Here is a 26,643-nt window from a genome sequence, read left to right on the forward strand (position 1 = left end):
AAAAGGAAGCAGAGGTTCACGGCCGTATAGAAGATAAAAAGGGGAGTAGCCGGTAGTGTCGTGACGCGACGAATTGTATGCGAATGTCACAAATGGAAGCGTTATGTCCCAATCGCGGTGGTCATCAGAAACGTACATAGACAGCATGACAGTTAATGTCCGGTTAAGTCGTTCAGTAAGACCGTTCGTTTGTGGATGGTAGGTAATCGTGAATGAATAACGAACGTTGCATAATGGTAGGATCTCGTCGACTATGCGCGCATGAAAACAACGGCCACGGTCGGTGAGCAGTTGGCGGGGAACTCCGTGGACGAGTATAACGTCGTTGAGGAGGAAAGCAGCGACCTCATTTGTACAACTAGTTGGTATTTCTCGTGTGACCGCATAGCGTGTGGTGTAATCAGTGGCCACCGCAATCCATTTGTTCCCCGATGGGGAGAGTGGAAAAGGCCCTAGAAGATCCAGACCCAGTCGAGAAAATGGGTCTATGGGGATGTCGATCGGCTGCAGTAGCTCAGCTGGTAAAATGGATGGCTTTTTCCGGCGTTGACAGTGATCACAAGTAGCCACGTAGCGGCGGACTGTGCGGTATGGGCCTGGCCAAAAGAACCGACGGCGCACACTGTCGTATGTGCGAGAGACGCCTAGATGACCTGCTGTGGGAACATCGTGAAGCTGTTCGAGGACGCTTGTGCGTAGGTGCTGAGGGACTACTAGTAGAAAGTCGGGGACATCAGGTCGCATATTGTGCGGGTATAAGGTGTCGTCGTGTAGCACAAACAAACGAAGGGAAGGGTTATGGCGATCGGCGCTGAGGCGATTTATAATTTCGTGAAGCTGAGGGTACTGGCGTTGCTCCCGGCGAATGTTAGAAAAGTCAGAAATAGAGAGCACGCAAGCGTCATTGTCACATTCAAGTTGGCTTGGCGGGTCGACTGGATGACGGGACAGGCAATCGGAATCTCGATGCAACTGGCCAGACCTATAAACTACTGAAAAATTGTACTCCTGAAGGCGCAAGGCGCAACGTCCAAGGCGGTCAGTAGGGTCTTTGAGTGTGGAAAGCCAGCACAATGCGTGGTGGTCAGTGACTACTGTGATTGGCCGCCCATACTACAACTAGGGCTAAGCACTCACGTTCAGCGATGGAATAACTCTGTTCGGCAGCAGAGAGGAGTCGGTGGGCATAGGTGATGACGTGAGGGGAACCGAGCTAATGTTGTGCGAGAACGGCACCAATTCCATGACCACTTGCGTCGGTGCGTACTTCTGTGGGCGCTGACGGAATAAAGTGAGCCAACACTGGCGGACCGGTGAGGTGGGCAACAAGAGCGACGAAGGCGGCCGTTCGTGGCCCCAGGAAAAGGAGACCCTTTTTTTCAGGAGTTGCGTGAGTGGACGGCGATTTCCGCGAAGTTTGGTACAAATCGCCGGAAATATCAGCAAAGTCCGAGGAAGCTACGCACGTCGGGTACAGGAAAATCACAGCGCGAATTTTGTCGGGGTCCGGCTGGATGCAATGGGTGTTGACCAAGTGTCCTAGGACATTGAGTTCCCGGCGACCAAAGCTACACTTCTTGGAGTTCAACTGAAGGCCAGCTCGTCGGAAGACGCCAAGAATAGCCGAAGCGTAATGGAGGGGGCCCTCAAAGGTCGATGAAAATACGATGACGTCATCGAGGTCGCACAGACATGGGGTCCGTTTGAACCCGCGTAGTAAAGAGTCCATCATACGCTCGAAGGTCGCAGGGGTATTACATAATCCGAAATGCATCACTTTGAATTGGTAGAGGCCATCTGGGGTGACAAAAGCTGTTTTTTCACGATCTCTTTCGTCAACAGAGATCTGCCAATATCCAGAACGGAGATCGATGGAGGAGAAGTAGTTGGCACCATGCAGGCAGTCGAGGGCGTCATCGATCCTTGGAAGAGGGTACACGTCTTTCTTGGTTATCTTATTTAGGTGGCGATAATCTACGTAAAACCTCCAGCTGTTGTCTTTCTTTTTATCGAGTACTACCGGAGACGACCAGAGGCTGCTCGACGGCTCAATAATGTTGCTGGCCAACATTTTTCCCGCTGCTTCCTGAATGACCCGGCGTTCGGAAAGAGCAACTCTGTAAGGCCTCTGTGACTAGGGCGGGTATATCCAATATCGATGCGATATGTGACGACGGACGTTTGGACCAGGGATCTGTGACCGAAATAAAAAATGTCGCTGTATAACCGCAAAAGACCGGCAAGAGCGCTTGCATATTCGGGACGTAGGTCAGAGGCAACCATTGCTGAGATGCGGTCCTCCGGACTATGTGACGGGACAGGTTGTGCAGGTACCTCGGCGTGACGGTCGGACAGCACTGCAGAAATAGTAAAGCTGGACCAAGGTGACAGCTCGGCAAGGAAAATTCCCTCCGGGAGAATTTGGCGAAGCCATGCTGAAGTTGAGTATGGGAATGTAGGTGAGGGTGTAGGTGACGTACAATATTATGAGGTAGGACGATGTTGCGCTGTAGAGTGACGTCGGTGATGGGATTGACAACGTAGTCGCCGTCAGGAAGGGAGGGAAAATGTGACATGGGCACGTATACTGCCGCCTCGGGAGGTAGGCGCGTAAATGTACTGGAGCGGACGTGAGGCTGGGATTGGTCAGCACTAGGGTCACGAACACAGTGGAGCAGGGCTAGGCGCAGCAGTCTGGAGGCACAGTCAATGAGAGCGGAATGGGCTGTTAAAAATTCTAGGCCTAAAATCACGTCTTGAGGACACGTAGTAAGGACGGCGAAGAGCACAGGGACGTGATGGCCGGCGATGCTGACGCGCGAAGTGCACATTCCGATGATGCCCTAGTGAAAAATCCCGTATCGCGACAAACGGGTTTGAACCCGTCCTGTATAATCCCGTATAAATTTGATAGCGGTGTGACCAGTCCTGTATGAAGCTTAAACGGGTTTATTTCGGACAGCTCATGTCCGGTACGAATCTCAATCCGGACGGTCCAGACCGGTATAGAGTTAATACAGGGCAGACCATTTCCGGGATGCATCTTATACATGACATCCCAATCCGGTATTGATGTGAAACATGTTGGACCAGTCCTGTATGAAGCTTAAACGGGTTTATATCGGACAGGTCATGTCCGGTATGAATCTCAATCCCGACGATCCAGTCCGGTATCGAGTTAATACAGGGCAGACCATTTCTCGTATGCATCTTATACACGACATCCCAGTCCGGTATGGATATGAAACAGGGCGGACCAGTCCTGTATTGAGCTCATATACAGGACAGGTCATGTCCGGTTTAACAGAAACCGGACAAATCCGATATAAATGAAACTGATACGGGACAGAGTATTTCCGCTTCTCAGTACAACTCGGGCGGATCGTGAAGCTCAGCCAGGATGACCACGTCGGAATATGCCTTCACGCTAAATAAGCATGAAACCATACATAATATACGTTAAAACGTTTCTGTATATGTGGAGTACGCGTTGTTTCGTACATACCTAGAAGATATGAAGCCGTGGATGTGTGCGCTAGCAAGTACATACATGCATCGCGTTTTGTTTTTGCGTGTGCAACAGTCGCTGCAGCTTGTACGATCTTGCGGTGCATCTTCATAATCTGCGACTGAAGATCTGCCACCTTCAACGCGAAAGTGCAAGCAAGAACGTAGCGTTTCGTTAGCGCGGATAAAATACGCTCGAGAATAAATGAAACATCGCTGACCATCGAAATATGCACAGGTCAGCCGGACATCGGGAGTCGCTTGCTCGAGTGTTTACGCATGCAAAACGCTTGGTCAGAAGTAAATTCATTGACGTCGCGGCTCCGCTGGCAGCAGGTGAAGCTAAAACAAGCAGTATTACAAGTGTTGGTGCACCGCATATATCTATATGTAGCAATAATTGCATGCTTTCGAAGACGATGACAAAACACATAAGCATTAGTAAATTGTGACATTCGGAGGTTTGTCTGCAAGAAAGCGATACATTGTAGAGATGCGGGACACGGATAACCCTTCATGATAGCCAGGAAAAAGATGCAGCGTGTTTAAAGGGCGATCGTTCAATTACGACCACAAATTCTACATCGTACAAAAATACACAAACTACAAAAGAGCAATCTCGACTACATAAGTAGATATATAACCGCCATCAACCTGTGCTGCCTTGGTGTAGTGGTTAAAGTGCGTGCTTGCCGGCCTAAAAGACCGAAGTTTGAATCACATGTAATTTTTTTTTTCCTTTTCTATTTTTTTTTTTGTTTTTTTTCTTTTTTCTTTTCTTTTTTTTTTGTTTTTCAAATGTAGTAGTGTTATGTATTATTCAGCCTGTATCAATTAACCAGAAACCGGACGAACGCGTCATTTCTGGAACTGATACCGGGCAGAGTATTCCGCTTCTGAACAGAAGCCGGGCCGGTCGACGAAGCTCAACCAGAATGACCATGCCGGACACGCCAGCGCACTAAATAAGCATGATACCAAACATGTTATACAACTGTTCTGTATATAAAGGGCGCGCTTCGTTTCCCAAATACCTCGAAAATGCGAAGCCGTCGAAGTGTGCGCTAGCAAGCATATACGCGCGTCGCGTCGCTTTTGCGCGTACAACAGTCGCTGCAGTTCGTACGATCTTGCGGTGCGTCTTCATATCTGCGACTGAAGATCTGCCGCCTACAACACGAAAGTAGAAGCACGAACGTATCGTTTCGCTAGCGATCACAAAAAACTGTTCGAGAAAAAATAAACAAACATCGCTGACCATCGAAAGATGCCCAGATAGCCGCACACCGCGCGACGCGTTCTCGAATGTTTACATATTGAAACCGCTCAGTCGGAAGTATATTCATTGGCATCGATGCTCCGCTGGTAGCACGTGAAGCTAAAACGCCCAGTATTACAAGTATTAGTGCAGCGGATATCTCTATGTAGGAAAACTTACAAGCGTTCGTAGGCGATGAAAAACACATCAGCACTAGTAAATTATGATATCTCGAGGTTTGCCTCCAATAAAGCGACGCATTATAAAGATACGCCACATTTGTGAACCCTCGTGATAACCTGCAAAAATATTCAGCGTTTTTAAAGGGCTATCGGTGAATTACGGCCACAAATTCTACGGCCAAGGAAAATATACAAGTACGAAAGAGCAAAAGTAGCTACATATACTGTGTAATAACCACTGTAACCATAAGCCGCCGTAGAGTAGAGGTTAAGGTATCCGTCTGAAAACCATAAGGACCGACGTTCGATTCCACATTCGGTACTAGGTTTTTGTTAATTATTTTTTTATTGTTTATATTATTTTAAATGTAGTCGTTTTATTTTATATTGTTGCATGCTTTTTCCACCCTGGCGACGCGTTTCTTTCCGGAAACGAGGGCCATCAACCATACAGGCCATTCCCGTATCAGGGCTCCGCGCGGTTTCATTCCGGACTTTCCAGGAGAGTACAGGAATTTGCTGAAATAGCCGCCAATCCTGTATCCCAGATCCTGTACAAAAAACCTGTATACGATTTCCTGTACGAATTTTATACAGGATTTTTCAGTAGGGTGGTAGCAGTGTTTCCATCGGCAACACGAACTGTAGAGGTGTTATCGGGCGTAAGAACGTTTTTGAGGCGCTGGCGGAACGACGAACTGAGGACTGAAATATGGGCTCCAGTGTCAATAAGGGCAGAAATAGAGACTCCGCCCGCAAGAATGTCAATGAGGTTACGTTTGGGTGTGGGTGTCGGTTCCGAGTTGACAGTCCGAGTCGGTAATGCAGCGTCACTCCCGGGCGCTGCACTCGCTAGTTTCCCGAGTAGGTGCCGGCGTATGGTGGGGAGGAGCTGCGAGGAGGGACCGGTGAGCGGGATCGATGAGCCAGTGGAGATGGAGATCGGCTGGTGCGACGGCCAGTGGGGACGGTTTTGTTGCGAGGCTGATCTGTTTGAGGACGACAATGTCCAGGTCCATCATAGGCGGGGCGGAGCTCCTCTGATTGGGCATGGAAGCATCGAGGTCCATTGTAGTATTAACGGTCGGCGTTGTAATAACAGCGAGAGGCGAAGAAGGTACGGCTACGGCAATAAGGAGATGTATGGCCGGCGCGACAGCAAATGAAGCAAATTGCCCTGTCGTCTGCGGTGCGCCACTCTGCAGGATTGCGGCTAAGGTAGCGACGTGGGGAAGCCTGGCTCGCGGTAGCAGCAGCCACTACAGGAACAGGGTGTGTTGGTGACGGTGGCGGCACGGGGCTGGAGGAGATGCCGACGTTGGCGAGTTCTTGGCGAACAACGGCCTGTATCATGGCCATAGTGTCGGGCGGCGGAGACGTGAGTGGTGCAGGAGCCAAGGCCTCGAGTCCTCTCCGGATGATCCGAGTGATGTTCGCTGGATGCGAAGGCTGTTCTAAAGGCGGCAGGTCAGCGCAGGATGATGTAGCCGCCGTATTTGGAAGGCAGTCAAAGCGATATACGACACGGCGTTGTTTAGCCTGCTCGAATTTTCGGCAGACTTGAAGTACCGAGTCGACGAGCGCAATCCGTACAGAAGAGGATGTTGAACGTATCATCCGCTATACCCTTGAGGATATGCCCTATCTTGCCAACTTCTGGCATGGAGCTGTTCACGTTGCGGCACAACGAAAGGACGTCTTGAATATAGGCAAGGTAGGACGCCGTGGGGGATTGGGTGCGAGTGGAAAGTTCTGTTTTTGCTGCGCGATCCTGCCCAATCGGCTTTCGGAACAAGTCCTGTAGCTTTTGTTTACAGATTTCCCAGGTCACTAGCCCTTGCTCGTGATCTTGGAACCACGTCCGAGCTTTTCCCGCCAAATAGAAGATTATGTTCGCCAGCATAATGGTCTCGTCCCAGTGGTTGTTTCTGCTGCAGCGCTCGTACTCATCAAGCCAGTCGTCGAAGTGCGGCTTGTCTTCGCCATTACAAATGGGAGGGTGGCGGATCTTCGTGAGTACCACTGGCTGAGCTGCGAAGGTAGAGGATGCCTCGGAGGTCCTAGTGGTCGTTGCTGACGTCGTTGTCGGCCCAGATAGGTGGCGGCCACTGCGCAAATCCAGCTTTTCTGTGCTATTTTGCTCTTATATTTTGTTCTGAGCGCACGGGGTTCTTGAGTCGCCTCCACCAAGATGATACGTGGCAAAGTAAGTCCAAGAGATTAGTCCAAGATGACTCCGCACACAGCACACAGAAACACAGCAGCATTAACCGGGCACCAACCGACTCTGCTCGCACGTCGTCTTCACCAAAACTCACGAGCTTCTTCTTCTTCCGGTATTATGCAGATGCCAGTGCATGCACCGCGTAATGTAGCAATATCATTGGAGCTGCCATTTTGACGAGAAACACATATTTTCATAGCACATACTTATTGAACAGACGTTACGGTACGCGGCACGATAAAAATGTCTCACGTCTCAAATAAGAAGAAGCTGTACAAGCTTGATTCCGTTCAGTTCGGTCGTTCAGCTGTTTCCGACTCTTCGTGAACCTGTGGACCATGTCACGCCACGCTTTCCGGTCTCTCACTGTCTTCCTAACATCACATAACTTCATACACTTGGTTACATACTTGGTTACATACAGCAAAATATTACATTGCTTACCTCGATAAATAGCGGTTTGTTTTGGTTACGGCTTTTAAAGTCCCAAAGCGACACAAGCTATAAACTGAGGCTATTAGAGACGCAGTAGTGGAGGGCTCTAGAAATCGCGACCACCTGGGACTCTTTAACGTGCACGGACATCGGCTCTACCGAAAAGCGACCGCCGCTGCCGGGACTTGTTCCGCATCTTCGGGCGCAGCAGTCAAGCGCCCTAACGACAGCGCCAACAAGGCGGACCGGATAATATATTATTTGATACCATATTATTCCGATAATGAAAAGGCGGTGTTAAGGCGCTATGGCACGTACACAACACGTAGCTTAAGCGGCTTCCTGTTCTTTACGTGCTTATTTATTCATAAATTTGTCAAGCAAACCGAGCAAGCGATCTGAATTTTTTGCGTCCATCAGTCACAGCTAAACCACCATCCACAACTTTTCCAGAAAGTAAGACAACCAGAGCAGCTGGAAGTTTCCTTGGCCAAACCTAACCTATCAACAGCTGGTGGCACTAAAGGCATGTCAACTTAGTAACAACTGCAAATGTCTGAAGAAAATGCATACTGTTGTTTTCTAAGTACTTAAGCGCCATTTAGACCCAACTGCTGACAACGTTTATTCAATTGTAGCGTCAGTTGTCTCCACTTATATAGAGGACAATACCGAACGCGTTAATATTCCTGTTAGGGCTAACCACTCGGAGAGCTAAGCGCCCCATGCTTCAATGGCGATTTAATTTTCTAAGACGTTATCAGCGCAAAATAATCAACACAGGAAGAGTAACAGACACTAGGTTGCGTACCAGGGAGCATCGCCCAAAGTCGATTGGAACTATCTCCAACTCACTCAGTTCAACGCACTTCTCTCTGCTATTTTAACTAGTTATCTCCGTATTTACGTTTTTCTTGTAAGGTTAGAATTCCCAAGGGACCATGGGCCGATGACGCTTACCTGCCGCGCGTCCCAGGCGAAGTGAGCAACGGTGTCGTGGAGTCCGTCCACCGCCTCTAACAACGTCGATCTGGCCACTTGAATCGTCCTGCTCCTGAACACATCTTCGATGACCCGAACACAGGCTTGGAGCTGAGGCTGCGGTAGCTCCTGGTATGCCTTCCTCACCAGGGGCACGGACTGCATCAGCCAGAATGACAAGGAAGTTTCTAGCGTTAGATCATGTTCGCATCTCTCAAGGTCACTTTTTTTTTACTGAAGAAAATTTCTTGAAAAACATAAAAACCCAAAACACAGGAACAATATGTGAGACAAAAAGTACACATTACTAAACATATAAGGCAGGCAATAAATAGAATACCGTAGGTATCTGGCCACAATGTGTATAATAATATTGCGAGCACAACAAACTCGTTATCCTCATGAATTAGATGAACTGGGGTGCCACGATAAACATTTATACTTCCGTCCAGCAATTATAGTCCCGTTTGTGAACAATCGAGGTAGGATCACTGAGCACCACCATTCGTGTAAATGTTACGGACAACCTGTTCGACGCTGAAGTTCAGAAATGGTGTGCAGCGGTATCAAAAAATTTATTGTGCTACGGATTCGAATTTACTAGCTGAGTATCAACCTAGTATACGCTACTGACTTTTGTCCCAAACCATATATGTCATGCGCCTTCGTATGCCCCGTGCCAGATGCAGTGGAGCAGTGGAGACGGAAGTCCAGGTTGGTGGTAGTGGTGAAAAGCATTTATTACATTAAAGACATGTTGTTTGGATAGCCGCCCGTAGTGAGCCGCTCCCCATACAATAGTAGGCGGACCCCTTATTCGGGACCCTACTGGTCTGAGCAGCCACTCGAGCTCATTGGACCAGTGCTTGTTGGACCGGTAGGTCCTGGCTGCCGAGCAGGGCCGCCTCCAAGTTCTCTTGGGTAAGGGAACAAGTTGTGAATTCGGCTGGCATGATCAGATCATGTTAAAGGTGTCAGTCACCTCTCCACAGGAAGGGCAGAAACCATAAAAGAAAGGGTCGAAATGTTTGAGTACTGCCGTGCGCAGTAGAGTATTATTAAATAGGCTAAGTATTCTTTCGTCCGCTTTCTCTAGCCCCGTGAGAGGACCCTCTGCGAGTCCCGGTTAAGCAGAGATGTATTAAAAATTTAACAGATGTCATGTGTCCTGATTCAGGTCAGTAGGGTCTACGTCGGAGTCCCATTTAGTGAGCATGCGGGTGGCCGAGTTGGCGACATGATTCCCTCGTAGACCCTGGTGACCTACTGTCCAAATGAGAAAATGGGTCTGGTAATCCTGATCTCGAGCAGCTCTCCGACGTATTGGTTGTGCTATAGGCGGTATCCAGCCAAGCTCAAAATTCCTACAGGCTACTCGCGAGTTCCATAAGATGAATTTATATTGCAAGTGGGAGGCCGCCAGGGTGATTTGAATCTCCTTTGCGTGAGTTGCGCTAGGGGCCTTAAACATGAAGCCGTGCCCCTGTTTTTCCTCGTGAAAGACTGCAGCCGTGTGCCATCCTCCCTAGGAATGATGAGGCCTCGCAACGTCCACATAGAAAACAATGTATATGGAGCCATAGTGGTGGTGCAAGGGCAATCGCCTGCGCCTGACGCCGTCCATTGTGGTCTTCTCTGTCCATTTTGGTAATGTCTTCTTCACTAGATCAAGCACAGCAACCTTGGGAAAAGTTGCTAATGAATACCTGGTGAAATTGTCACGGTGGCTTTTAAATAATAAATTGATTCTAAATACAAGTAAAACAAAGTACATAATATTCAAGCCCTTCAAGTTCTTCATTTAGACAGAAGTACTATAGGCGATTAAGACATATGCTAGGAACTCCATCACGCCTGAGGGACCATTCCACCAGATATATTTATTTTGACCGCATCCTCATCATCAGCCTGACTATACCCACTGCAGAACGAAGGCCTCTCTCATATTTCTCATTTAAACCCGGTTCTGTGCTAGCTGTATCTATTGGACCCCTGCGAACTCCTTAACCTCATTCACCCACCTAACTTTCTGTCGCCCCCTGCTACGCTTTCCTTCCCTTAGAATCCAGTTTGTTACCCTAAGCGACCATCGGTTATCCTCTCTTCGCACATGTTCTGCCCATGTCCATTTCTTCTTCTTAATTTCCGCTAGAATGTCGGTAACTTGAGTTATTTCTGTGACCGACTGTGCACGTTCCTTATCTCCAAACGTTACCTCTACCATTTTTCGTGCCATAGCCCTTTGGGTTGTCCTAAACTTAAGTAGAACCTTCTTGGTTAGCCTCCACGTTTCAGCCCCAAAGGTCAGTACAGGTGAGATGCAACTGTTGTATACTGTCCACTTAAGCAATACCGTTAAGTTGCTAGTCATAATCTGCGACTGCTTACCAAATGCGCTTGATCGCAATCTTATTCTTCTTGTTATTTCCTTTTCATGATCTGGATCTGCGGTTACTACCTGTCCTATGTAGACGTATTCGCCTGCTACTTCCAGTACTTCGCTACCTAATGTAAACTGCTGTTTCTTCCAAGGCTGTTGAACACTACCTTAGTCTTCTGCATATTGATTTTCAAGCCTGCCTTTCTACTTTTTTGCAGTTCATCTCCCGAGTTGCTTAGCAAGGCAATGTCATCAGCAAATCGCAGGTTACTGAGGTATTGTCCATCTACCCTTATCCCTAACTGCACCATTCCAAGTCTCTGAATAGTTTCTCTAAGCAAGCTATGAATAGTACTGGGGAGATTGTGTCTCCTTGCCTAACTCCTTTCTTTATGGAAATTTTGTTACTTTCTTTATGCAGAACTATGGTTGCTGGGCAACCACTATATATATCTTCCAGCACTTTCACGTACGGCTCGTCTACCCCCTGATTTCGCAATGCTTGCATCACCGCCGATGTTTCAGCTGAGTCAAATGCTTTTTCGTAATCAGTGAATGCTATGTATAAGGGCTGGTTATAATCTGAGCATTTTTCTATCACCTGGTTGGTGGTATGGATATGACCGATAGTAGAGTACCGTTTCCCAAAACCTGCTTGATTGCAGTATAAGGTTGTCCTGATTCTATTAGCGATTACTACAGTAAATACCTTATACGTAAGAGACAGTCAGCTGATTGGTCTGCAATATTTAGGATCCTTAGAGTCCCCTTTCTAATGAGTGAGGATAATGTTTACATTCTTCCATGATTCCGGTACCGTCGATGACACTAGGCACTGCGTATACAGGGTGGCCAGTTTTTCTAGCACGATATCCCCACCCCGTACTTCAACAATTCTGTAGTTATCTGATCCTCTTCAGCTGATTTCTCCCTTTTCATAGTTTCTAATCCTTCATTGGCTTCGTCCTTCGTCACTGAAGGAACGTCGTTCTGTTTTTCCCTACCGCCAATTTCATTACGGTCCTGACTACTTTGGCTACAGTAGAGATCTGTATAGAACAACTCGGCTACTTTGACTATCTTGTCCATATTCGAGATGACGTTGCCCGCCTTGTTCTTTATCGCATACATCTGGTTTCTGCCTACGCCCAATTTCTTCTTTACCGCTTTAAGGCTTCCACCATTCTTTACAGCATGCTCAATTTTCTCCATGTCATACTTCCTTATATCGGCCACCTTGGGCTTATTGATTAGCTTTGATATCTCGGCCATTTCTATCTGGTCTGTTGGGTTGGAAGCTTTCATACTCTAGCGTTTCTTCTCCCAATTTTTCGTCTCCTCAGACACCTTACGGGTATCCTTTCTAACTATCCTACCGCCTACTTCTACCGCGCACTCAGTCATGATATCTCTGAAATCATTGTTCATTGCTTCTAGGGTAATATCACCATCCTCGGTTAGAGCTGAATATATATTTTGTAGCGAGATCCTGAAATCTTCTGCCCTCCCGCTCACCGCTAATTCGTTGATGGGTTTGTTTCTTACTAATGTGTTGCGTTCCTTCTTCTGATTTAGGCTAATTCGGGACCTCACCATCCTGTGGTCACTGCATATATTTGTATCATACTCAACGTGTAAATAGATATGTGCGAGCAACGTCTTTCGTTGTCACTGCAGGGAACTACCTCCTGTAGAGACGTAACCTTAAATTAACTGACCCTGCAGAATTCTGTTTAGGGCACAGCTCACAACGACTCTGCAATCAGCGACGATGTGGAGCTTGGATAAAGCAAGAGGTATGCATTTTCTAGTGCTGCAACAGTCATGGGCTGCCCAAAAGCAGCAGCGGAGGAGAGGGCACGTTAGCAGATTCGCTGAGCCAGCGTTGAGAGCAAGTATGGATTTGAAAGGTTGCTGTTGCGGTGGCGCCGAGTCACAAAGACCTGCTTCGGACTCCATGACGCATGCCAATGATGGGCGACAGCAGCAGGTGCGGTGGAAGCAGTCAACGTAAACCGGCGCATGGTGCTTGTAAGTTTCATTTTTCGAACTTCTTGCTGCCCTTATTGTGGGTTTAAGCCGGTACTCATTTAATCAGCATGCGTCGCAATAGTGAGCACAGTGTTGAGTCCGAGGTTCCAGTGGTCCCAATCTCTATGATCAGCAGGCGTGACTGCATTTGAGTGACCACCCATTCGGATACCATGTGTTTCAGCGAAGGTGGACCAGAAGTTTTAAAACTGCTTTTTGTGATATTGGGATGGTTTCAAATTGCAATTGTTTACATCAGGATACAGGTTAATCAAGCTAATATGGTGGTTAACTAAACTCGTAACAATTTAATTCTTATTGCACTTACGTAATCAATATTCGTGGTTTCCTAAGCTTGCAAGTGCGAGATGCCGGGCTAGTCAGTACTGCATTCTTAAAGAGCAGCGCAAGGAACAACACGGAAACACACAGAATGGGTGGACACTGGCGCTGACTATAATTCGTCTCAGAAGATGCTTGCAGCACTGCGAAAGGCAGAGGCACCCCGGGGTAATCCGGATCACGCACACTACAATAAGCTAGCAATTGTGCTCCTACGCGGCTCTCGCCACCAAATTGGCGGGGGTGCCGTATATGAGCACAATTCTCTATTATAGTGTGCACGGCCGAGAGGCACTTCGGAGCACAATTGCAAGGGCTCCTCTGCCTTTTGCAGTGCTACAGATAACTTGTGAGACGAAGAACAACTGAAATTTCATTACCGAGCAAAACATATATAAGCATGCATAAAGAGGTGGAGCCAGGGCGGTTACTAGACTGTTTTCGGTGATCGCACAGCATCACCTTGGCTTCACACCTTTATGCATGTTTATATATGTCGTGCTCCGAAATAAAATTTCAGTTGTTATTAAGCGCCTGTGTACGTCCATTCTTCTGTGTGTTTCCTTGTTGTTCCTTGCAGTGTTATTAAGGCATACCTAAGTTTGGTCTAGTTTTGGGACATGTCCTTCAAGAGTTATCCGGCGTTGAGAGCTTGCGTTTTGATTATTGTGTCATATCCTTTCTCCTACAGTAAAACCGCCTAACAGAATCATGTGCACAGCTTTGCACTTTAGGCCAGTTCACGCAGCTTAATTTTATGTCTCATAATGGACATTTTTTCAGTAGCTTGCTGCGATTACACAAAGCCCCCTCATCTATCATTTTTGATGACCATGCTTCCTAAAATGGAGGAGTTTTCTGAGCGTGATTTTCCACGAACGTCCCCCCAGTTATCGACGCCCTGGCCTGCTGCATAATAATGGACCTTTTCTTAGTGACGCACCCCTCTTGTGACCGACGGGTGAAGTACCCTTACCGAGGTTCCCTCGCGTATTTCCAGCAAAACTTTTTTGACAATAGTTGAGTGGGCTTATTTTCTGAGCAGTAGTTGAAGGCAAGGCTGTCATGGATGAAGCAGGCCAAGTGCAGGGGGAAGGTATATCATGGTGCGTCCACAGATGCCTCGAACATCACCACACATGCTAGCTGAAAGTAGCCCCGCACTTAACTATACTGCTTGGAAAATAGGCCGGCACCACTACTGCGAACGAATTTGTGCAGAACAAAAAGGAGCGATCCTCGGTTACCCGCCCCATCAGACTTTCCTCGCTTGCCGCGCACAAGAAGGGTGCGGTTATGGAAAAATGTTTCCCATATGAGAGAAAGCGCTTGCTGTATCTGCAGCCGCGACGCGGTTCCAACACGCTTCCATTTTTTTTTTTTTGCCACGTCGCCGCAGTTTAGTCGCCGAGGTGTTTCCATTGCTTGCATGTGTATACATTTTAAATCTGTGTACTCCCTCACATCTCATTTTTCTCTCGTTTTTCTCTCACACAGGTTCCCACGGAGTATGGATCCAACCACGACGATGACAAAAGACTGCTCAGTTATCCTGCCATTTTCAACGCATAAAAAGTAAACCCTGCCTTCCGTCCTCGTGTACTGATATCAGTGTGCGAACTGTACCCTGAATGGCTACATGGCCCGTCACAAATATGTCGCTCCAGCACGAAGAAACCAACAATGCGGAAGTAAGGGCGTCTGTGACCGGCTGACGAAGACATCATACATCTTTTCACCAAACGCTTTTCTTCTGAATAGGGTGTATGTTAAGGCTGTCTAATGTTGCAGCGGAGGCCGCATTACCACACATATGCCAAACGGAGTCGCTTGCGTTGCAAATAAAGAAAATGTATGTCTCGTATCGCTTCGAAAGCGGCGACGTCTTGTGACTGACTGCACAATCAGTCGAAGTGTGGTAGTTTTCAAATTACTAGCGTACCAGTGGGCGCCTAGAGTATATTTAGAAGGGCGAAAACATACCCTTCGAAGGAAAAGAACATTATCTTAAATGGGTGTAAAGAACACACTAAATTATGAATTTATTTTATTCCTCTGGGTGGTAATATTACCCTTCATAATGAAGCATGAATATGAACTTAAAAGTGCAAAGTTACGCCCATTCATACGGTGCAAAGGTACACTTACGAGGTGCTGTAGTAAGCTCATTATGCTGGCATAAATGCAGACCCTGTGAGGGTAAGTTTACGCCTTACGATTAAGCATAAGCTTATACCAGCGGGGGGCAAACATGCACCAGATCTTAGAGCATATTTTTGCACCTTCATGGCCTAACCTTTAGTCCTTCTGAAAAAGGGCAACATTACTCCCCAGAAGCATATACTTGCACTTCCCCATATGGCATAACGTTGACCTCGTGGCCGCGTAAACTTTACACCACACACACTTAAGCCCCAGTCGAGGGTGTAACTTTGCACCCAAAGGGGGTCCCCAGTGCGTCAGTGGACTTACCCCCCTAAAGGGGTAAGATCACACCTTTTTTTCTTACAGTGTAATTACGATGCCTACCATCCTCTCCTTAATGATATAGAAATCATCTGTATTACCCGCTATATACTTATAGACAAGGAAACCTACTCCTACTTGTCGCCTCTCCGGTAAACCTCGATAACACAGTACATGCCCATCCTTCAGTACAGTATATGCCTCATTCGGCCTCCTAACCTTACTAAGTCCTATGACATCCCATTTCACACACTCTAGCTCCTCTAACAGCACTGCTAAACTAGCTTCACTAGCTAGGGTTCTAACGTTAAACGTTGCCAGGGTCAATTTCCAATGGCGGCCTGTCCAGCGGAGGCAGGAATTCTTAGCACCCCCTGCTGCGTCACAGGTCTGACCGCCGCCGTGGTCAGTTGTTCCGCAACCGTTGGTGACTGAGGGCTGGGGTTTTATGGAACTAATCATGAGAGGTTGCGGCCAGTTACTACACCAGGGTGACCAACTCCTGTTCTGGCGAGGGAGTGCGTTGCTGCAGCATGGAGGGGTTCACCGGCATCAGGTCGCACCCCAAACCTTCTTTATGCAATTCCATCGGCAAGCGGATTTGTTGTTTTTTAATCCGGTGGAGAATTGTGCGGCGCCGAGATTTGAGTCCCGGTCCTCTTGCATTTGAGGCGGATGTTCTTCCGCTACGCCACCGCTGCACCCTTTTTGACCATGTTTTCGGTTATTGCATATCCATTGAATTTAACAATACTCTCTTTCCAGAAGTGTGTGTTGTACGCCCTTCATGTTTTTCGCAACAATTTGTCTCTCCGCAGTACTGTTCTCTCGCAGTTGCAAGACAAACAGGCATTTGGCGGCAGGGAGAAGTGCCAATTCGTACCCTTAGGTCTGTGCCTGTCTGAATATTATGGCTCAAAATGCATTGGAATATGGTTGCTCAGTCCTACCACATTACAAAAAAAGGAGCCAAACACTACCTAACATCTGAGTGAATATTTTAGAAATTCTGCGCTAGAGGAATAACGTCTGGCAGCGCGTACTGCTTGTAGGTTGTGGAATAATAAATAATGGACAATGTCGGCGCCCACAGTGAACTGCAGTGTGGCTGAGACTGTGCAGATACTTACAGGAAAAGCAAGGATGTTTGGATTTCAAAAAAAAAACACGAACTAAATTTCTGCAGCTAATGCAACATCCGTAGCGCTGGAATATCGGCGCATAGCCGGGGTGGCGCCACCTTGGACTGCAGCGCCATCTCAGTGCCTAGGAGCAAAGCGCGGCTGCTTTCGGAGGCGCAGTTCCAGAAATGAAAAGGATCTATAAACGATGTGGCGGGCATACCATAGAACATGAATCAGCTGTAGTTGAAATAGATAGTTCAGATTTACACGATAGAAGCCGTTTGGCGGTGAGGTCTTCGGAAATAGATGAAAGCAACGCCAATGGAACGCAAGATTCCTCCGTTACAAATCTCAAAGCTGTGCCTAAGACTTCTACTTTTATTATGCCTCGCTAGGTGGCCCCACTTGCTCACTAATTTCAAAACTGAGAGAAAGTTGAGGAAAACCGACCTCCTTTAAGGACTGGATTTTGCGTCCAAGTGATATGTTCGTCTTAGATGATGTACTTTCCATAGCTAGCAAAGGCCTTTATTAATTTATTTGTTACTCCGAATGGTTGGTTGCAAAAAAAGGCGCCTAATGCACTGCTCTGCATTCTAACAAGCCTGAAACCTGGACCGAAATGGGTACAAATGCATTTCATGTCTGTGTAAAATCGAAGTAAAAAAATGTTTATTTTTTTGCAAGGTGTCATTTGGAACGATAATACAAAACTGAATTTGCTGGTGAGCATGCACACACCGTTCTCACAGAAGCCTTGCTCAACTTTATGCGCGAATAACCGGCCTGACATGATATCACGTTATGTTTCTGATGCAATTTATGTTCAGTGCACTCAGAGTTTACGTTTAGTACTATGCAGTGTCGTTAACCTCCAAGTCAGTAGTATTCGTTTTGTTGCGCGGTGATTGTGCCGTATTAACGTCGCTAAAGGATCGCCCCTGTTAATGCAAAAATGGTATTACACAGGTTTGTTTGTAAATAGCAATCGTGCCATGGTGAGGTGACAGATGCCAGGCTCCAGTCCCATACTTTCCGGGCTAGACAATAAAATTTGCCAAGCGTTTGCGCACAAGGATAATGCAGCCGAAGCTTTCGCTGCTTCATTTTGTTTACTTATTTATGGGAATTTATGAAAATAAATGTCATAAAGGCATCATGTGAAACGAACCCCTCACCCTCCTTTTTCACCTCACCCCCTCCTCCCCTCCCCCCCCCCCCGCCCCACTTTCAATGCTCTGGCGCCATCCCTGGTGGTAACCCGGTGAAATAGTCGTCGTATTAACTACACTAAGTGAAAAAAAAGAAGGTGCAGGGAACTCGAAAAGGTGAGCTCCCTGCTATATTTATTGGTCCAACTAATTTTCCTACGCACTAAAGTCTGGTTCAGCCATTTCAAATATTCCTCTAAGTACGGCCCCTAGTGCACATCTGGGATATGTGCGCCCACAACATGGAAACATAGAAACAACATTTACGCATTTTTTTTACAGAGCAAATTTCAAGGCAGTTCACGACTGCCAAATAAATTCGCGTAGTAGCAAAGACAAACAGTACGATTCCTAAAACGCTAGGTTTAACCAGGTTTAACCAGCTCGTAATTATGGTGATGCAGTTTCTTTTCCAGAAAATTGACCAAGCGCAAATATTCCTTCCGGGCTCTTATTGTCAAAAAAAAAAAAGACGGCTGATTAGAGGAAAGGGTCGGGTACGTACGAAATTTAGATTTTATTTTGTCACTTTACTAACGGTACCAAGTCTTGCGGGAAAAAGCATAATCAAGCTTGAAATGACTCTATCGAGCAGAACGATGTCTTTTCTTCCTGGGATTAAGTGTTCGACTAAATGATGCCTCTGCTGAAGCTCCGTTTACATTGAACATCAATCATTTCAAATGCACGTCAACACAACCTTTCTTCCAATTAGGCGGAGTTCAAACTAAAAGGAACCATGAGGAGCTCCGTTATTACACTCAGATGTTTGCAGGACAAAATTGCCTCTTTCAATGAACCATAGCTTTCAAATAAACGACTTGCAAATCGAGAAATTGCAGTGAGCTTGCGCACATGTAAAGTACAACCTGAGTACTCGCCTGATTCCCCATGAAAGGTGCGAAGTACAGTAGCTTCCACAGTAGCTGGTACAGGGATAGATGTCCGTAGCCCCGAGACCGCACACTACGCTCCAAATGGCAACGTGCCGAGAGCTCCACCCAGCGGCAGGCCTGTGGGATCCAGTTTCTGGGGAACTCTCCACCTGCGTCAGTGTCCCTCAAGTGCAGCCGGTGCTCGAAGTTAAGCCTGGGAGCCACACTGCAAGAGGATTTGTTTATCTCAATAAGCGCAGTAACATGCACAGAGCCTCTGAGCACCAGCAATTGGCGTAATCTGTTGCCCGCCAGAGCGGACACCCTTTAACTCAATGAGGACCAATTTCTGCAGCTTTGAGAAGACTAAACAATGCCGAAAGAGTGTCCTTACGTTAATTATAATGGCTACCCTTACTTGTTACCCAAAATCATTTCCATAAATTACATCCAGCGTTTTCACTATAATGTTTGTACAGCCATAAAAATTGGATTAGATGTGCCGAAAATATGACATTTATGCCGCTATCCTGAGTATCCAGTACCATGCGGCACAGAGTGGCAAACGGGGAAACTGGGAGACTTTGGCCAAAATGCCTTGCTTTTTTGTCGTTAAAGAGAGACAAATGGGTGGGCTCGAGCTCATGGAATCCTGATATCATCTTACAGTACACTAGAGCTCATTTCTCAGAGCATTGCCTAGGTCTCATATATTTATCACTGCTGGTACCAACATCACCATAAATCGACTTTTCCTGTAGAGCAAAACACCTATTCCTGCGATCATATTCTGCGCCCATTGCGGCCACCACATCCCACAACTTTTAACCGCATCCCTCCACCTTACTCGCCCTCTGCCTACATCTGGAAATCAGAACGTCACGCTAAGGAAACGTTTGACATCTACTCTACTTATTTAACTCCCCTCCCATGCCCGTGCCTTCTTTATCTGAGCAAGAATATGTTTATGAGATGTTTGTTTCCTTAAAGAAAGACTAACTGGTACCTTGATTTGCTAGAACACGCACTTCAATAGAGAGCTTTAGAATAGCACACTGGTGCTTTAGTAGATAGTTCAGACTGCGGGATTTGAGCATATTTAAGCTATCACGCCTCACGAAAGGTACAGGAAAGGAACACTAAACAATGCTGCCTGCCTTGACTTAATTTGAAGTGAAAGAAAATGAATCATTTGGTAAGACAAAACCTAGGACAAAGGCAACTCACTGCGTAGGTTAACAATTTTGTACATATGTCGCTGGCTCTTCTTTTGTGTTACAGGAGAAATAAAGCCATATGGCGGCATCTATTGCATTATTGGACAAACCACATTCTACAAAGCCGCTGCAACCATGTCAAAGCACCTGAGAACTTCAAAGAATTTTGCTACGAACGAAGGCATCTGCCGACTAACAAATTCAGGAGAGTTAGCTACAAAGGTTGTTAACTTTATAGGAAAGTTTTCTTCCTGCATGGCCGAGCACCATCACGCTACAGTTCCATACATCACCGTTAAATATCGATCGCGTCGTGAACACAGCTCTTCTGCAAAGGGCTTTAACAAAAGCGCTCTTTTCATCATCCGCAGTCCCAGGTGCTCACATTTGTGCAAGCTATATGAAACATTCATAATTGTTTCAGCCACATAGTACACAAGGGCGTAGGCAGCTTGTTTTGTGCAGACCTCCGTTACAGCCTGTATACAAGACGATGCGTACTGCGGAAGCATATATTTCGGATGCTTTGTACCCCGAATTGCTGCACCCCGTAAATGCCTAATGTTGTAGATGTAGAACAGCACATTATATCCCAGTTGCTCGAAACGCTTAATGAATAAAATATTTCTCCTCGCAGAGTGCTTTCAAAATGCTCTAACGTTCTCTGTAAAAGTGTGGCGTGCTGTATAATGTTGCATGCTGTATGCGTTTTGCGTGCGCTTAGGTAGATACGCCCGTGTTTTCCATTAGCATAGAGAGCAAAATCAGCCGCGCATACCATATTACTATTCCGCACAGAAAGCAAACGAGATTAGGTCATTGCTTCATAAGAAAAAATAAAGTGGCTATCAATTAACGTATTAGGCATCCAGCAATTACTCCATCAACTTATTGTCCTGCATGTAGAACGTTTCAAAGTGGGAGTTGAGAATGAAATTCCCACCAATATGATGATGATTTCGAATTCTGAATGGAAATAGGCGTTTTATATGAAAACATTTAAATATTTTGCTTCCTTCACGCTTAAACATATATGTCTAAAGCAGGGCATTCCAAACTGAAGAAAAAAAATGTTTTTGAAAACATTTCTCCGAGTTTCACGTGAGCGCAGACGTGCTTCTGGAATGTAGTGTATCCATTTGCTTTTTTGGCACTGTTTAGCGTTTTCAGAAGCCCTAAGGAAAGCTTAATTATGCACAGCTAGAAGCAAAATGAAAGGAAACATGGGAGCGCGTGGCCTCCGCGCTTTGCAAAGCGCTGCCACCAACACAGGACGAGAATGGGTAGCACGAAGTGTACGTTCGGAAAGAGCAGCCGACCAAGCTTACTCTGGATGCGTCTTTGCCACTGATTCTTATCACGTGTCGGTGACAACGCATTTGAAAGCCTGGAGGCCACGCGCTCCAGTGTTCCCTTTAATTTTGATTCTAGCTGTATATAACAACTTGTTGCGCAAGCGGGTGGAAAGAAGCAAAAATTTCACCCTGAAAACAGCATAGACAAGAACTTTATCATCGACAAAAACATGACAATTATTACATTTGTAATAATAATTTTGGGTGAGGTCTAGGCCCTTCTCCTGAAACAATTAAATTGTGAATGTTTTTTTCTTCTGGGGCATATTTTTTGACAAAAGGGTAAATAGGCCACATCCGTATCGAACCATTTGTAGCCTTATTATTCACAAAATAATGTGGTTTCAAGCATTCATTGTAGTGTATTTAGTAGTTGAACATTTCATCCTAAACGTGCTCTAAATAGCATTATGGGCGTTAATAAGTTCATCATAATGCCGACATTGAGCTTTTAACTAAACTGCTCTGAAGTTATGATCAGCAATTCAGTACAGAAAATGGAAGGGCATTACAACTAAAATTTGTATTAATTTCAAAGAGAACCTGCATTTGTCATAGCATGAAGTTGGGTTAGTTAGCTTTCCAAGACTGGAAATTAGCGCAGAGGACGGGACAGGAAAAAGAGAGACCACTATAGACAAGAACAAAAGATTACCGACGATTACGTTACTTCCTAATGTGAAATTTGAGCGCAGCAAATAAGCTGTTTCACCTTTTCGATAGATTGAGGCAAAGAAATCGAGCAACACATGTATGCGCTATCACAGCATTTTTTTTTATTTTTCACACGTATTCCTTTAACAAATATTCCCTTCTCGGCGGCGGCGATGAGCTTCTGCTTCAGCCTCGCTTACACCTGGTTGCTCTCGGCGGTGGCGATGAGCCTCCGTTTCGGCGGTGCGAACGGCAAGGTCTTCTCGACGGCGGCGATGAGCTTCTGCTTCAGCCTCGCTTACTGCTCTGGATTCTGGCGGCTACGGCGCTGGGCCTCTGCTCTGGCAGCTCGTTTAGCAGCAGCAGCAGCAGCAGCAGCAGCAGACGGAGGACTTCCACCGGTCGTCTCGCTCATGGCTCAGAAAGAACTGGCGGATAATTTTGCAGTGGCGAACGGCAGCGGCAATTTCGGCTCGAGCGGTGCACATATACAGATCCGCCGCCACCGATCTGGCTCTCTGATTGCCACCGCACAGGGGTTGCATTGGAGGAGGAGCGAAGAAAGGAATTAAGTTCGAGCCGGCGCTTTGACAACCGGAGACTCGCAGGAAGAGGGGGGAAGGGGCGGCGTGTACACCCAGCGGCAAAAGATGGGGGCAGAAGCGCGCGCAGCAAGCGGACAACGCGATAAAGGGAGGAGGGAAGAGATAGCAGCGACAAACTGATGCTGCTGACGCCGATAGTGAGTCAACCCCAGCTGCGGAGTTGGTTTCAGGGACAACGCCGCCGATGCCGACGCAAACAATATGATACCGTCGCTTCCGCAGCGCCAAGAACCAGGTCTAGCCGTGGGAAGGTGGTCACGTATTCGTCGACGTGCCGGGGCCTACGTGAAATAACCGGCGCGTCGGCAACTGAAGAGCACCCTATCCGCCACACAGGAACCGGGGGGGGGGGGGGGGGAACCCTCCCCTCCTCTTTCTGCATGGCGGCGACGGTGTTCTATGCAGTCTGCCCCGCCGAGGTTGTGCAGTGGTAAGACGCCAGACTACTGTGCCGGAGTACCCGGGTTCGAACCCGACCTCGGCGGCTGCGTTTCGATGGAGGCGAAACGAAGAGGCGTCGTGTGCTGTACGATGTCACTGCACGTTAAAGATCCCCAGGTGGTCGAAATTACTCCGTAGCCCTCCACTACGGCTCCTCTTTCTCTCTATCCACTTTCACTCCCATCTTCCTCCCTTCCCTTACGGCGTGGTTGCGGTGTCCACAGAAATCAAGTGAGACAGTTACCTCGCCTTTCCCTTCCTATAAATAAATCAAAACTTAAATCAAATCTATGCAGTCACGTTATCTTGACTCTCTAGCGGCGTCAGCGGCATCCAGCGGTATCAGTCGGTCGCTGCTAGCGCTGGGGGGATGAAAGGGGGGCGGAGCTGGTTACGAGGCCGACGACGACGCCGACGCGAAACCCAGGAACGGACGTCAAAGAGCTGCGCTCTAAAAAACAACATCGGGCCTCTGTGCCAGGATTAATAAGGAGGTATTGGTGACCAGGACGACCTTATGTGTAAACGATGTGAACGTTCACAGTGATAGAGGCGCTTAGTCATTAAAGACGATAGCCTCAGAGAGCCCACAGCGCGCCATTCTTAGTTTTACTCATGGTCGTATTTCAGGCGAAGCGTTTCGCGTACTCATATCAAATCCTCCTAAACACCTGACTCTCCTGATATGGGCTCCAGCCCACATTAGTCTCAAGGGTAATGAGAGAGCACATGAGCTAGTTCGATAGCTCACTTTAAGAGCAGCTTATCATCCCGCCCCAACATGCCTGCCTTGGTGAGGAAGGACGCCATAATCACTTCACGCGACCTGCTCCAACACTAAGTATCGTCTTTCTCGCCAACTCTATCCAGTTCACCACCAAGAACTTACAGACAGAGGAAGTCATAAGCACCAACTCCAGACGAACTCCTTTTCCAAACCCAAACGATTCCATAATATATTTCCTGAACGGTATATACCGATGTGTAAACACTGCAATATCCCAGCAGACCTCCTTCATATGGCCTGGACTTATCCATGACAACACACGCCAACACCCACACAACATACTTGGAAGGCCCGTCTACGCAGCTCTACCCTAGATGACCAACGAGCGCTCATCGGTCTCGCTCTAGAGGCTGCCAGATTTCAAGGAGTCTTGGCTGACCCCTGGATATGGGCCTTCGGCCCCTTGACTGTGTTCCGAATTTGCAGGGTCGCAGCGGAGCACCAGATCAAGATTACCAGCGTGGCAGGCTTCTCGTTCATAACAGCCCGTGCCATGTCTGCGCTCCGAGCACGCGCTGTACATATTTATTTTCCGCTAACACGGGCTGGTAACGCTGATCTCAGCGCCTCCGCTTTATAGCGTCGGCGGGCGCTATAGGGCCCCCCGCCCAGACGGAACGGCGAAATGTACGCACCGACGGGGCAGAGATGGGGGCGCCACGGTGGCAAGCAGGTCTGCAGCTAAGCCGGAAACATCTGAGGGGAGCTCCTGGGGAAGTGTCTCGAGGTACGCGGGTTTGAGGCGATCTAGAGAGACGACCTCTTCACGACCATCCAGCAGGATTGTCGCTGACTTTGTCGTCCTGTTGAGGTCGCGGTACGGGCCGTCGAATGAGAGGGTAAAAGGCGCTTTTACAGCGTCTCGGCTGAGGAACACATGCTTCGAGGAAGCAAGGTCTGGGTGCACAAAGATTTGATGGGCAGATGAGCGAGGCGGCACTGAGCGCAGATGCTGAAGAATGTTTACCAACCGACCAGCCTCTGACAGCAGCCTCATTCTACAATTTATAAACTGACAGGATGGGCAATGCGAGCCGAATCTTCAAGGCTGCAAGAACCCAACTGGGATCAAGTGACGCCCGACACTGCTGCAGCATTTGCAATGAATAAAATGGTGTCGAGTTTGTTGCTGCTCCTACAGTAGCATAGATATAAAAGCGCTGGCCTATCTTCACCTACTTTTGTATTTTTTAAGAAGAAAGTCTTTCTAGGCTCATAGAATGAAATGCCGTACACAGCAGTTGTACGCGAGATCTGTCATAATCCGTGAGATTCCGCGAGATGTGTTCTTGTCCGGCGTTCCTGCCATCTGCCATCCCACACTTGAACACGCGCCAAGGAACGCCAGGCGAGAAAAGCGATGGTGTGCCTTCCAGACACGCCGGAGAAAGTGTGACAGGTACTCCGCCTTTCCTTTTCTTTAAACCAATTCTATGTAGCACTGAAACGATAAGACAAATGATGAGTGGCAAATAATAGTAGAGGAAGGGCTTTCGTCATTCCCCTCTTAAATAAGATCTAAAAGAGCCTGTATTTTTTTTCTTGTCGCGTAGAAGCAATCTAACGCAATTGTGCAGCCTTAGATAGAAATTCGGTCCATGGAAGCCTTGTCGCCATTGTGAGCAGCAGCATAATCATGGCGTTGTCGACAGGGGTTCACTGCCGTGGCGTGTAAGATGCATCGGCACCTCAAAACGGGAGACTATAAGCGAATCGACTTCATTATACGAAACGTAGTTAAAAAGGCGCTGGGCCTGCCCCAAAGCACTTCCACAGAACGTCTTTTGCAATTAGGGGTGCACAATACAGCCGAAGAACTGCTTGCCGCCCAACGCGCCACCCAGATAAATCGACTAGCAGCAACCCGCACGGGCCAGACCGTTCCTATGGACCTTAACCTGACTAGCCCGCAAGGTATCGTACAAAAACAGGCCATACCGCCCGTGTGGTCAGACTCGTTCATAGCCAATCCCCTACCCCGCAATATGCATCCTCTGCTCCACCAAGGGCGCCGGAAGGCGCGGGCCAAATACATCCAGGAAAAGTACGGGACGGACACTGAATCCTACTACGTAGACGCAGCAAAGTCAGAAGCGCGGTACACGGTAGCGGTTGTGATTCACCAACAACAACTGGTTGATGCCCTCACCATCTGCGATGATAATATAGAAATGGCGGAGGAGGTGGCCATTGCTTTAGCCGCCACGCATACCACCTGCGCCTATATAATAACAGACTCTATGGCTGCCTACCGCAACTACATCAAAGGGCGAATATGTCCCCAGGCTGCCAGAATATTGAAAAATTATGGACACCCCGAACAAGACAAATGCCTCGTCTGGACACCGGGACATCAAGGCGTGGAAGGGAACGAGTGCGCCCATGCCGCTGCCCGAGCTCTCCTCCCCCGGGACTCGACCCCTCATCCTCCGCACCGCCCTATCCCGGCCCTCTGGCGACGTATGCGGAGAGGTTACAGCACTGCAGACTCTCTCGCAGAAAATATCCACCCCCAGCCAAGGGGCTCTCCAAAGCGGAGGAAGTTAGATGGCGACGCCTACAGACAGG

The 26,643-nt window shown here is 47.6% G+C and overlaps 1 protein-coding gene across 1 annotated transcript in view; it reads right to left on the minus strand.

Annotated features, from left to right (window-relative positions):
• LOC146174337 (uncharacterized) overlaps positions 1 to 24,098 on the minus strand; it is a 36,398-nt gene extending 12,300 nt beyond the window's left edge. Inside the window, exons 1-3 of the mRNA XM_084585378.1 lie at positions 24,040 to 24,098; positions 19,023 to 19,242; positions 8,567 to 8,746 (exon numbers count right to left, since the gene is read on the minus strand). Of these exons, the coding sequence (XP_084441504.1) occupies positions 8,567 to 8,746; positions 19,023 to 19,242; positions 24,040 to 24,098 (459 nt within the window). The remainder of the gene's footprint in view (positions 1 to 8,566; positions 8,747 to 19,022; positions 19,243 to 24,039) is intronic.
• Positions 24,099 to 26,643: the final 2,545 nt, after the last annotated feature.

The sequence above is a fragment of the Amblyomma maculatum genome, chromosome 11 (genome assembly GCF_055883805.1).
Source record: "Amblyomma maculatum isolate TAMU_Amacu chromosome 11, ASM5588380v1, whole genome shotgun sequence".
Taxonomy (NCBI): domain Eukaryota; kingdom Metazoa; phylum Arthropoda; class Arachnida; order Ixodida; family Ixodidae; genus Amblyomma; species Amblyomma maculatum.